Genomic DNA, 14,326 nt, shown 5'->3' with positions numbered 1-14,326 from the left:
TTTTTTTTCCTGAAACGGCAACTCCTTTTTCCTAGCCATCACCTTCAACTGTGGCCACCATGTTCACAAAAACTCACAGGGAAATTCCCAAGAGCATAAGCTCCATTGTGTCCATTCATAAGACTTTTGCTCCTACCCATTATTAAATTGGATGGCTGTAATTATGGTGTTTGTTTTCAGAATTTGGTGATTCATATTACTGGTAGAAAAAGTAAGGCTACATTATAAGGAGAAAAGTTACGCATGCTGAGAATGATCTAAACTATGATGAATGGGAGGCTGAAGAAGCATTTATGAGATTGTGACTTATCAATTCCATGACTAACAAACTGATGGCATACTTTGGGCGGTTTGGAATGACCAAGGATGTTTGAGATGCATCAGGAGAAGCTATTTTGACATCTCCAACTATTCTTAAGTCTATGAATTGATGATGTCCCTTAAATTACATCAAGACGATCGATGTATGGAAAAATACTACGGTGAATTCAACTCGATATTTATGGATCTTTGGTAGGTCCAATGATATGAAATGTCCAATAGATATTAAGAAGCAAAGGAAATAAATTGTTGTGCATTGTGCCTATATATATTTTTTAGGCCTTGATCACAATTTAGATGTAGTAGCCATGTTTTGGTTGCCTCTTTTTTATCGTGCATGGAGAAATCTATTCAATGATCTGTTGTTAAGTGCAAAGGCAACTCACCACGGGCATAGATGATCATTTTGAGGCTTTAGCTGTTATTGTTCAAAGCAATAACTCTCAACCAACATCTTCTGCTTCTTCAGCTCTTTTTCACACTTTTGCACTCAGTGCAACAACACCAGTCATACCTTAGATGTTTGCTAGAAGATGCATGGCCATCCGGGGTGGTTCAAACTTGAGCAAGGTGAAAGGAAAATAAAGAAATTTGTTCAGATCGTTCTTTCTGACATCTCTCCATTTTTGCTTCTCATGTATCTTGGAATCTTCTTATGAAGGTGATTTTGGTGTGGCCTTTATTTGTACTATCACTAACACTATGGCTATTGATTTAGGGACCATTGATCATATGACTAGTAATTATTCTTTTTTAGATTCTCTGATACCTTCACCTATTATGTCTGTTCTAGATGCTAATGAGACCCCTACGCTGATGTTGGGAAAGCAATGTCTTACTTTCTCCGTTATCCCCACATCTTCTATTTTATTTGCACTTAAATCTCTCCCATAGGTTCCTTTCCCTGATTAGTATCACCTAACATCATAGTTGTTTTGAACCTTTCATTATGCTCATTGTATGTTTCAGGACAATTTTCTGAAGAAGATGATTAGTATTGGCAAGGAATGGGGAGGTCTGTACTATTTGAAGGGGGAAATGGAGATGAAATTTGAGCGTGGATGTGATTTTTAAATAACAATAGGGACATCAGATAAGGAGAAATTCTTTTGTGGCATTCTCATTTAGATCACCTATCTCAGTCGTGTTAGAATGTTCTTGTTTCTAGTTTTAGACTTGAACATTGCATTTATGCTAGAACAATGCTTACATCCTTTTAAAATAAGCTTCAATAAAATTGGGGGCTTTTCTTTATTCCTTCTATATTTGGTCATAAATACTCAGTCTTTTATTGATCATTATATTTGTTGAAATCTATAAGTGTTGTTATACATGTTATTCCTCAATTTTCAAAAACGATTGCCACACAATTTTGTACTTCATTGTTCATCCTAACTTTTTCTTCTTTACAATAGGTGTGAGCTTCTGAATCAATCACTTACTAGTTACTAATATAATTAAAGATGATGGCATCCTTTATCAAATAATATTCATCTATACATCACAACAAAATGACATAATAGAGTGTAAGAATTGTCACATACTTCAGGTGGCTTGGGCCTTATGTTTTACTATACTTGTTGCTAAGCTTTTTTGGGCTGAAACAGTCATGACTATCATCTTTCTTATAAACTGAATGCATGCTTGCTTCATCATCTATCAAAACTCCTTTGAGGATGTAGCCAAAATTGCATATTATTAATTTTGCCTTAAATCTTTGCTCTAGGGTATTTGGGTGTGTGTTATGTTCATTTGCACTCTCATCTTAGGGATAAACTTCATCTCGTCATCTCGTGTCCATAAATTTCTCTTCCTTGGTTTCTTTGATTGTCAAAAGTACTATAAATGTTATCATCCTTTTGCATGTAAATTTTGTGTCCATGGATGTAAAATTCAGTGAACAATAATCTTATTTTATTGGAGATGTATCTTTGACTTCTTTTAAGGTGGATATTAATAATACAGAGGAGGAACTATTGTGGTTAGAAGAGAGTAGGCTTGGGATTTCAAGCTAGGGAGAGGATTCATATAAGTTGAAAAAAAGAGGTGTGAGTGATTTGTTGATTTTAAATTTAAGCCTGAAGAGAAGTGAAAGGGGTATTAGAATTGGCGAATTGCTAAAAAAGGCCATTTAAGGAGAGAAATATATGCTATTACCATGCCCCCTCCAAACTTTAATCTTAGGGATAAACTTCATCCTATGTTCTTAAATTTTTCTTCTTTGGTTACTCTAATTTCCAAAAGGACTATAAATTTTATCATCCTCGGTGATAGAGGATGACATGTGGTAGTTGCAGAGTCCTCTAACCTATTAACACAATAAAATATATAAAAGTGCAGTGGCTGTCACTTTAATGATGATTTCTCGTATAATGTAATAAATGATTGTAGTGAAAATTCTCTTGGTTCTTGAATCCTTGTTGGGAGTACTATTAAAGTTTCAATGTGTTGGACACTTTGGAAGAAGTGTTTTGGTGTATTTTTGTGAGAAAATTGTGTGCTAGACTATGATCAAAGATTAAATAATTGATTCCCTAGAAAATCCTGAGAGAAAATACAAAGACGTGTTGGTATTGGGAGGAAGAAAGCATATCTCAAGAAATGGTTCTTGAAAGGTTATCCATGTTGAGCCCACGCTTTGGCTTGATGTGGTGGTGCTTCACAAGTTCACCTCTTAATGCGAGCCATGATTGTGGTTATTTGAGTCGACCAATATGTGGAACATGATAAAGGTCAATATTTCTTGCTTGATTTAAATGGTTGAACTAATTGAAGTACTACATGGCATTGGGAAGCTAATATTTTATATCGTGCATAATTTGTCACGCTATATGCCAAGTGAAATTTTAAATGTGTTGCTGTAGACTATGCAGAAGAGCCTTGATAAATCATTGAGATTGGTGAAAATAATAATTAATTGTATGGAAATCAATGCATAAAGTACGAGTTTTGTACTGAGTCGAAGTCCTAGAGTGATTCAGAAATTTCATAGTAATTAAGAAAAAAGTTCTTGAGAGGATTCACAAAACCGGCCTAGAGTCTCCCCGAGAAGGTTAGACCTAGATGATTCTTGGGGGAGAAGATTGCTAATGTATTATAATCAATTATGTTGCCGTTTAGCTAGTCCATGCTTTTGACGGGATATATCTAATGAGAAAGTTCTTTAATATTAGGATGATGGAAGGTGATGTAGGCTAGCAGAGCATATCAATTAATTCATTTTGTTCACTAGTCAATTGATTTTGATTATAATCAACGTTGACGATGAAGTTCATCCTTTTAGCTTGTTCTCATCACCTATTTAGTTGGTGTGGAATTGAGATAGCAGTCGACAGTTCTCTTTGGCCTACAAATTTGAAATTAATGATATTCATGACTTGATTTTAACGAGGAAGTCCAGAAACAAGAATTAGTTTAGGCTTTCCTTTTGTTGCTTCGAATTTTGAAACTAGAGGTAGAATTAAATTTGGGTAAATAATAAGACAGATTTAATTCTTAAACGAGGAGTCACCTAAAGGTCGTAATGGTGTATGGTGGAAATGTTGCAAGAGGCTGGCCCTATGAAAATAGTCTATCAACAAAGGAATGGGGGAGAAATTCTAGATTAAATGGATGAATCTGTAGTTTATGCCATGGAAGATGTCACAGATGCAGTAACCCCTATTGCGATTAGTCCTATGGAGTCCTAAATCTTGTACATATGGAGGTTTTCTTACTTTACTCCCTTTAACGAATTTATCTTTACCTATCATGCATGAGATTTTAATAAAGTTTAGCTTGCTAACAAGGAGCCCTTGAGTGTTGTTGGAGGTAGTAATGTTCATCAAGGCTGCAAATGAGATTGTAGAAAGTTTCATAGGTTAATGGATATTCTTGGCTTGAAGAGGAACCTGATGTCAATTGAGAAGTTGGGTGAAGAAGTTTACATCTCGACCTTTTGTACTTACACTTGACAGGTGACTGATTGTGTTATGGTTATAATACGAGGAAGTAAGATGACACTCTATATATAACTTCAAACACAAGAACTATGGGAGCTGTTAAATTCAGAGAATTGGAGAGGGAAATTTTTTTTTTTTAATTTATTGTACAAAACTATCCCTATTTATATATCTATACAAAATGTATTAATAAAGAAATAAATAACTATATAATAATGCATAACTAACTTGGTCTAACCCTTCCTAAATTAGCCATTCAAATATGGAAGGACATCGGCGTGATCCAAATGAGCCTCCCACGGATCTCCATCCTATCCTGGCCGTGGGATCAGGGGTGTTAGGATTTTAACAAGAGCAATTGTAGATTTAAATGCTGACTCAAATAGATGACATCAATAAGTAGGATACGAGTGAAGAGCAAGGTAATAATACTGCATTTGATTGGTTTAAGTTTTTGGATTTTGGTTTGAGAACTGTCTTAATCAAGCTAAGAAAGGTCAGTTTCACACAGATTGAAATGTGACTAAAACTAAAAAAAAGAGCTTGTATACAGCAAAATCTATGCCCAAATTCTTGGGATATTGAGAAAACTATCTATCGTTAGTTTTGTCTTATAGATAAGAATCCTGAGGCATGTAAAAATTCATTGAAAGATTTGTAAGATTTTGAGTTCTTTTCGAATATGTGTGCGCTTTTTGGATGCGTATTTTTTGAGTGTGACGCAGTCTAGATGAAAATTTTGGGTGGAAGCTTTCTCCTTGTACGTGCTTAAGGCCAACTTGAATGTTTTGGTGATTTCTCTTTTTCTTTTTAAGTAATTGATTTGCATGTGATTGAGATATGACCAAGCCCTACTATAATGTGAATTTTCTTTGTGGTATGAGTACTCATTGTTACATGTCTCTCATTCAATCTTAGATTTTCTTATAAATATCATATTTTAGTGATCTTTAAGTTATCTTATGGCAAAAATTTTTTGTAGTAATCATATTATATTATGCAAAAAATCATGCTTTTTACGTAGCTACAATTACAAGCATAATATTATATATTCTTGCAAATTTCTCATTCACACAAGATACAAATTAAAAAAATCTGCTACTGCCAAACAAAGAAATATAATACCACTTATTCTCAATAGGGAACATCACATCAACATAGCTAACATATAAAAAACTGCTAAATAGAAACGAACAAGATAAAACAATACTCAAATCATGGATTTATTCATTTTAAATGGTACATTTCGTATTTCATGTGAGTATAAAATTTGAAAATTTCATGGAAATTATCTATATTGCTTGTCAGTTAACTTTAATTGATGAATATTTTTAAAATTTTAAGGGGCAATGATCACGTTAAATTGATTCAGAAATATTATTAATTTACAAATTCCATTATACTTCAAAATTTTTGATAAAAAAGCTATGTTAGACACTGCAAATGACACTAATTGCATCTATTAGCCTTAGAATACTTTGATCTTCAAATGATACTAATTTCAAGATCGTGATGTTACATGTAAGTCTTCAGTGCCAATAAATTCTGAGCAAAAACATGCCTTAATTTACTGTTTTTGCAGATGTTTCTAAATCTGCAAAGCGTAAGGCCAAACGGGGCATGCCTGCTTATTTGTTGTTGTTTAACATCAGCAGAACAACCTTCAGAGGTAAAAAACTTCAGTTATAACAGTTAGTAGATCTGTTATATAGGTCATTGCCTCCACTAATTTTTGTTTTTCTGTGAACAGGCCATGCACTTGGAGTGATTGCTTCATGGATAGTTCAGATTATAATGGCGTTTTACAGATACTTCATCCGTAAGCCAGATAATGATGGTGAAAATCTAAACAGAGCAGAAAAAAATAGATTATTTTGGAGAGAGATCTACAGCTCAACCATTAAGTTTACTTCTTCATTATTTTTTGCATCAATTGGTGGAGGAATTGGTGCCCTCTTCCATCCTTCAATAGGCCAGTGGATCGGTAAGTGGATAATCCGCGTTTATTTATTGAAATTTTGTTTGGTTTTATGTTTTATCACTGCTGGTTCTAAGTTCTTTTTTTTTTTGGCTGTATTGAATTACTTTCAACCTCCAAAAGAGCATTTGCCATAAATTTCACAACAAATACCTTCATAAACTTATATTATGTGTGTAAAATTACTATATGCATGGGATAATTTTTGTTTCGATTTCTATGACAATTATTTTGATGATTACATATAAATGTTTTAATGTTTTATTATTCTTGAATTGTTTATTAATTGAAATCATATAATTCATGACACTTACAGATAATAATAAGAAGATTATGTTAATTTTTGGAGCCCATGATCATGAGAAATTATTTCAGGATATTCTTTAACCTCAAAAAAATTTTTTTTTCTCATCGAAATCTATATTCTAACCAAACATTTTCATAAGCTCCTGCTTCATGTTTTTGATCTTTGTAGATTCTAATAACAATTTTTATGATTCTGCAGGATCAGCTCTTGGGGACTTAGCTGGGCCTTTCATCGTCATTTTTGTCTTTGAGAAGCTTCATCTGCAAATTTGAGTTATCGGATCTACACAAATACTTTGATATATTATGCTCATATGCGTTTTAAGCAGCAATGAAACATCACCGCAGCTGATTTATCTGTGACGAGGCGGCATTAAGACTTTATTTGGGGTGGCTTTCTTACTGCTTCTTAAACCAGTTATTTAATATAAAAAGTAAAACTTATTTTTACTCAAAAGCTGCTTTAAGAGATAGTAAAAAAGCTGTTCCAAACCAAGTTTAAGGCTTCGTTTGGGACGGCTTTTTAATTGCTTTCTAAAACGGAATTTTAGTATAAAAGTAAAAATTTTTTATTAAAACTCCGTTTTAGAAAGCAGTAAAAAAGCCGTCCCAAACGAAGCCTAAATATGCTGGAGGACTTATGATTCTGCAATCCGTTCTCAATTTTTTGCTACTCAAATTTTGATATTTCTTTTCACATTTGAACAATTTCAATCATGGTAGAGTTCTGTTTGTAGATTCATTTGCATCACTACTTTAACTTATTATCTGATTTTTTTTTTTTTTACTGTTTCGATTATGAATTAAATCCAATATTCTGTGTTTTATTATTTTCATATATAACATTTCATTCTTAAAACCTTTTTTTTTTTTGTGGATATAAAGAATCTCAGCCAAAGCTTAGGTTAAAAATATGTTATCCTTCCAAACAGCTTTCTTAATATTTTTTAAAATATTTTTTTTATTAAAAATTTTTTAAAAGCAATGAAAAAGTTTTTACACACGACCGCTTTACTCCTTTTTTAAGGTGTGAGGAAGAGTTCTTTGGTAAAAATAATTAAGAATATATTTTGATTTAAATTTGATTAAGATGAGTTTTATAATTATAATCGTGCAAAATTTCATATATCTTGTCTGCCTTGATAAATTGGCCATTTGATTTTATTCTATTGGTATAATTTTTTTCATATGATTATTCATCTCAACATTTTTAATTTTAATAATTTTAATGTAATTTTAATTATTATAAAAATGAAGTCATTATATATTGTAAGTTGAGAGTTTGAGTTTTAATAATAGTAATAACAATAACTATTAAAATTATTTTAAGAGTAGTGTAATATAATTTATGTTCTAATTTATTTTCAAATAATTTTAGACTAAATTTGGATCAGTATACTTTTAATTTTTTGTACTCATTGTGCTTCATAGGTATAAATTTTTTTTCCTTATTGTGCTTCATATGTTGTTGAAAAAAATAGCTTCATAGCATAATTTTTTTTTGAAATCAATAAAAAACCAATCGCCAAACATAAACTATGATTATAGTCTGAAAAACAAAACAGTAAAAAAGTTGTCCTAAATAAAGACTTAATCTTAATATGGTTGCGTCATCTTACAACACTTTTTATATTTTACCCCGCTTTTTAAAGCTTTTTTGATTGTGCTGTGATTTTAAATTTTTTTGTTTTGTTTTCATGAGTGTGATTGTCTATCCTTAATGAGATATCACTATGGTTGATCTTTGTTTGGTTCATTTGATGGTTTCTTAGCCATAATTCTTCTTGCATTATTGATATTTCTTTGTATGTGATTTGACACTTGAAACCTCTAAAAAAATCAATTGATTAATACAAAAATTTTAAAATTAAATTCATAATCACCTAAACTTTAATTTCAACAAATATATAGTTGAACTGAATGTCTCGACAATACAAACCCATCGACACTATAAATGATTTGATATGAGTTCAAATGAATTCAAATCGAACACTTGAACTATATTTAAACACTTTTGAACATAAATTGAAGGAGCAAATGGCCTTCAAATCTTGATTTTTTTTTTAATTCAAATCGAGCAAATGATGAGATTAATTTAATGAGTCTAAGATCTTTTGATTATGATATATTAAAGCACTCAAATGTTGAATAAATAATCTATGATAAGGGAATTAATATAAACCCTTCATCGGGGTGTTTTGAATTATGGTCAAATTTACTAAAACGCTCATCCAAAAAATATATAAATAAGTCTTATTTCCTACAGAAGGAATATATTGCATTTTCTGATGACCACCACGATTGATGACTATCAACAACCATCATCATTATCATTGCTAAACTTTTGTCATCCAACTATTATCGCTTGAATTTTATTCATATTACTAGATTTTTAATATTCCACTTGCGGAGATCTAATTTCTATAATCCTTACAACAAGGATTATATAATTATTCGTAATTTTGTATATAATCCAATCTTCTTTTATGATTATTAAATCTTCGATTATTTGGTGAATTTATTCAACTGAGGTAGTTCTCATGATTTCTTTATTTTTAAAATTTTTACATAAATTTTTTTTATGTCTGCTATAAACTTATATAAGTACATTTTGGATATTCATATAAATATTAGATTTTATATTCTCTAATGACATAAATTTTTTAACATATAATAGTGAATTCATATAAACATAACATAGATTTGTGCCTAATAAATGAGTTATTATTATTATTATTATTATTTTTGACGGAATTAAATAATAAACTAACACATACTATATAAATTAAGATATTAAATTTTAAGATCGCACCACCATCTACCTCCCACTCCATGGAGGCAGAGCAGCTGTAGCCGATAAGAAATCTCCATTCCTCCTTCCCAAAATCTCACCTTTACCGCTCTTCTCAAGATCAAATATCGTAAGCATGTCACTTCCCCTCTCTTCACCTCTCCCCACTACGTCTCCCACTCACTCTCCCCCTTCCTACCAGCTCCTCCACATCATCCCCACCTCTCTCCTCTTCCCACACCGATCCCCTGGACATCTGCACCGCTTTTCCCTTCCCCTCCGCCTCAGAGTTTCCCTCCAAAGCCATCCTTTTCAGACTCAAGAGTCCTCTGAGCCCTCCTCCGACGAGAAAAGCCCAAAGCCCTTCAAGAACTCAATCTGGATCAACCCGAACAACCCTCGCGCCGCCGCCCTCCGCCGTAGCTCCGCCGATTTCCGCTACGCCCGCCTTGCCCATCTATCCTCCTCCCTCGACCCTTCCCCTGCAGATGTTCCCTTTCTCCTCTCCTCCCTCCCCACCACCCCAACGGAGCCAGACGCCATCATCATCCTCAACAACATGGAGAACTCCGCCGCCGCGCTCTCCGCCCTTGACTGGTTCCTGCAAAACTTAAAATTGGAAAAAGAAGTAATCCTCTTCAACGTCACGCTTAAAGTCCTTAGAAAGTGCAGGGCTTGGAACGACGTAGAATGCCTTTTGACGAAAATGCTGGAGAAGGGAATTAAGCTTGATAACATCACCTTTTCTACTGTAATTAGCTGCGCTAGGGTTTGCGATCTCCCTGCCAAAGCGGTGGAGTGGTTCGTGAAGATGCCAGAATTCGGATTGAGTCCAGATGACGTCACTTACTCAGCCATGATCGATGCTTATGGCCGCATGGGCAATGTGGAGATGGCTCTTGCTCTATATGATCGTGCAAGGAAAGAAAAATGGCTTCTTGATCCTGTAACCTTTGCGACTGTGATTCGAATTTATGGAGCTTCTGGTAATTTCGATGGTGCACTCAATGTGTTTGAGGAAATGAAAGCGCTTGGTGTGAAGCCAAATTTGGTCACTTACAACAAGTTGTTGGAGGCCATGGGTAGAGGTGGAAGGCCATGGCAGGTGAAGAGCATTTATAAGGAGATGGTTGGTAATAAGATATTACCAAATAGAATTACTTATTCGGCGCTTATCAGAGCTTATTCCCAAGCTCGGTATGCCGTGGATGCCATTGCTGTGTATAGGGAGATGAGGAGACAGTCCATGGAGCTCAATGTGGTTCTATATAACATGCTTTTGTCTATGTGTGCTGATGTTGGGTATATTGATGAAACTGTTGAGATTTTTGAAGAGATGAAGGGGTTGCAGGATGTGTGTAAGCCTGATAGTTGGAGTTATTCATCTGTTATTACAGCTTACTCTTGTGCCGGGAATGTTGCAGAAGCTGAAAGAATGTTGAATGCAATGATGGAAGCCGGCTTCCAACCGACCATCTTTGTACTTACCTCGATCATCCAGTGCTATGGGAAGGCTAAGAGGACTAATGATGTTGTGAGGACCTTTGATAGGCTATTGGAATTGGGCATTTCGCCGGATGATAGGTTCTGCGGTTGTCTTCTGAACGTGCTGACTCAAACACCAAAGGATGAATTAGGAAAGGTGATTGGATGTATTGAGAGATCTAATCCTCAGTTGGGTTCTTTTGTTAAGCTCATGGTGGATGAAGGAACTTCTGATGAGCTATTGCAGAAGGAAGCTGAACGGCTTCTTAGTAGTATCAGTGAGGAAGTGAAAAAAGCTTATTGTAACTGTTTGATGGATATGTGTGTAAATGTAAATCAACTTGGCAGGGCTTCTGTGCTCCTTAACTTAGCACTTCAAGTCGGTATATACTCCACACTACAATCAAAGTCAGCCACTCAGTGGTCTTTACATGTCAGAAGTCTGTCACTTGGAGCTGCTCTTACTGCTCTGCAAGCATGGATGAGTGATATGACCAAAGCCATGGAGGATGGAGAACAACTGCCTCCATTGCTTGGTATTCATACAGGTCATGGAAAGCATAAATATTCAGAAAGAGGGTTGGCATCTGCATTGCAGTCCCATTTGAGAGAGCTGAATGCTCCATTTCATGAAGCTAGTGGTAAGGTTGGATGGTTCCTGACAACAAATATTGCTGCTAAATTATGGTTGGAATCCAGGGCTCCAGTTGAATTAGTTGTTGCTTAGACTGCATCAATTGATGCAGGTAATTTGCATTTATACCTTTACTTTTTCTTCCATAATTAAGTTGTGATTGGCATGCTAGCTTCAGCAAACCATATGTGTGCAACTTGAGGACTCATTTTGTTACATTTTCTGCTTATTTTTTCTGTCTTGTTGTGCACTTAAAATGAGTTTTTATTTTTTTTATTTTTTTATCTTTAATGTTTTTAATGATGTTCAGATACACTTTGAGAAGGGTTTGAACAAATTTAATTGCTCTTAAACAAAATCATAAACATGTTCGACTTCCAAATATACTACTGCTTCACACTTTCTAGCGATATTGGCAAATTTGAAAGTCTGAATCGGCTGCAATAAACTGTGTTCATTATTTAGTGAAAATATTCCTTCAAGCAAAAGTTGCATGATGTCCTGCTTCAATTCCGCTCATAATTCAATAATTTAAAGAGTTTACGTCCTACTTTGTTTTCAACCCCTCCTTTACCATTCAATTTCTGACATTATAAATAAAGAGTTTAGAGGCTTCTCTCTTGACATTTTTGCAAGCTAAACTCAATGAGTTTATCACAATCCTGTATGATCTGTAGAAGAACAGCGAGACTAACCACTGTTGAAAGCTACCCCTAAAGATGTGTAACGGGAATGTAAAATTGTATGCAGAAACAGTTTCCTTTTAATTATTATTCATTGAATGTTTAAGGCTTCGTTTGGGACGGCTTTTTAACTGCTTCTTAAAATAGCTTTCTAGTACAAAAATTAGAAATTTTGTACTAAAAAGCTGCTTTAAGAAGTAGTAAGAAAGCCGTCCCAAACAAAACCTAAGTTTATGACGGGCTTTAAGGGGTTAAAAGTAAAGTCGCTGTTCACTATCATCTTCCAGTTATAGAATCCTTTTCCACCTCCGATTATGCGTACATTTGATATGATTGATGCCCATATCTACTTTTAGATTGCTAAATAAAATTATCTATTTTTCACGTTGTAAGCTACAATGTTTAGTTTAAATTTGCTTCACTGTTCATTTCAATCCCTGGATTAGTTTTAATGTTTTATAATAAAGTAAAGTTCATAGAAATCAAGATTATGATTAGTGCGCAAATTTTCAGACAAATTGCTTCGTTCCTATTGAGAATAAAAAAAAAAAATCAATCTCAAATACTATGAAAACCATATTAGTAGTTTAAGGTTCAGCAGTTTTCAAAGTACTTGGCAATTGGGAATTGTGCAAATAAAAGAAGCTCAAAAGGCTCATTAATTCAATAGCAGTACATTTAAGCACCGCATTTCAATCCTTTTTTACATTGTCTTTCCTTCAACTTTATCAAAATAATTGCAGCAATTAAAAGACTAATATTAGATGTTCATTTGCATAACTCGTACTGGGGACAAAATTAAAAGATAAAGTTTGTGATTTTGCAATAATGGTTAATGAAGCATTTAATTAATGTATAGTGTGTAAGTATGTCCAAAAGAAAATAAAAGTTCATTTTTTCTCTCTTAATTAACCAAAAAAGCTGCTTGCAAATTAATAATTTTCAATCATAAACGAAGATTATTCAAATAATTCTACAGTATATACACTAAAAGTTGATCAAATCAGTTCCTTATGAACACTAATAAGCCATCAACAGAAACATTAATCACCACAAATAACCATAATCCTAATTAAACAGCACATAAATAATAAAAGTAAAATGTAGGAACATAGCAGGCATTAAAAAGGAGCTGTACAACCTACATCATATTTCTCCTCACGGCGTCCACGCAACCTTTCCTCTTCCAACCACTTTGCACGTTCAGCAAGCTTCTGTTTGCATGCATTTGTAACAAAAGTTTTCATGTTTTCATAGATATGATAATCTTTACTTCTCTATTTCAATAGTTCTCTCATAAATTATTTCATGTTTTTGATTCTTTCTCGCTCTGTTTTGCCCTTCCAATGATTGCACTAATATGCTTCTGCTGAAATCATCAAAAAAAGGAGGAATGGCCTTAACCATGAAACATAAGATATCTTACCAGCAATAAAAAACAATGAAGTTAGTAGATGTCGATGTTGTTGGTTGACAATGATCAAAGTACCATACCTAGGCAATGGCGATTTAAAAATTGTAGTGAGGTGATGGTAAATTGTAGCTGGGTGATAGTGGTCAAAGGAGTACATATTGGACACGATGAAATATAGTTGGGTGATAGTAATTGGATGTCCATGGTTGGGTGACGGTGGTCATATGACTAAAGTCGGTGAACAATGATAAGAGGATTATAGATGGGCGATGGTGATTGTGTGACTGTATTCACGAGAGCGGTCGGAAGACCGAAGTTGATCGACAGTGGTTGGAAGATCGTGATTGAGCAAGGATGGTGATATGATTGGATCAATCGGCCCAAACCGTGGGCCCAACTCCTATAGTACAGAAGGCGCAAGCCTGTTAGTTCGCAGGCCACTGACTCCTTTTAATGCCTACTATGTTCCTACAATACAACTGGCGCACCCTTGGGGTGGGGTCCGCTATCTAATGTAAATTGCTTGAGGGCTGTTTAATCATTTGGTGTTTATTTTATGTTTGTTTTAAGTAGGAGTTTGTATTAGGGTTAGGGCATCTTTTTGGTGGCTTAGCGGCATCTAAAGAGTTTTGGAAAGATTGATCCTCCTCTCGAATAGAGGATCGTTTATATCTTGTTGTTTACTTTCATTCTCTAGAAATCAAGAGTTCTTTTCTTGTGTTTTCATGCATAAAAACCCTAATTTCTGCTTGCTCAAACTGTTGAAATTTTGA

At 34.1% G+C, this 14,326-nt stretch overlaps 2 protein-coding genes across 2 annotated transcripts in view; both read left to right on the top strand.

The window, feature by feature from the left end:
* The window catches only part of LOC110103286, a 31,363-nt gene extending 24,317 nt beyond the window's left edge, over positions 1 to 7,046 (top strand). Inside the window, exons 4-6 of the mRNA XM_020831938.2 lie at positions 5,845 to 5,931; positions 6,013 to 6,246; positions 6,746 to 7,046. Coding sequence (XP_020687597.1) covers positions 5,845 to 5,931; positions 6,013 to 6,246; positions 6,746 to 6,819 — 395 coding nt within the window. The 3' untranslated portion in view covers positions 6,820 to 7,046. The remainder of the gene's footprint in view (positions 1 to 5,844; positions 5,932 to 6,012; positions 6,247 to 6,745) is intronic.
* A 2,310-nt stretch (positions 7,047 to 9,356) lies between these two features.
* LOC110103296 (pentatricopeptide repeat-containing protein At4g16390, chloroplastic) lies at positions 9,357 to 11,732 on the top strand. Its single transcript, XM_020831949.2, has one exon. It carries the CDS (start codon positions 9,474 to 9,476, stop codon positions 11,547 to 11,549), a length of 2,076 nt encoding a protein of 691 aa, XP_020687608.1. The 5' UTR covers positions 9,357 to 9,473; the 3' UTR covers positions 11,550 to 11,732.
* Positions 11,733 to 14,326: the final 2,594 nt, after the last annotated feature.

The sequence above is a fragment of the Dendrobium catenatum genome, unplaced genomic scaffold, assembly GCF_001605985.2.
Source record: "Dendrobium catenatum unplaced genomic scaffold, ASM160598v2 fragScaff_scaffold_246, whole genome shotgun sequence".
Lineage (NCBI taxonomy): Eukaryota > Viridiplantae > Streptophyta > Magnoliopsida > Asparagales > Orchidaceae > Dendrobium > Dendrobium catenatum.
Note: the sequence above shows the minus strand (reverse complement) of the source record. Positions and strands in the feature narration are given on the sequence as shown.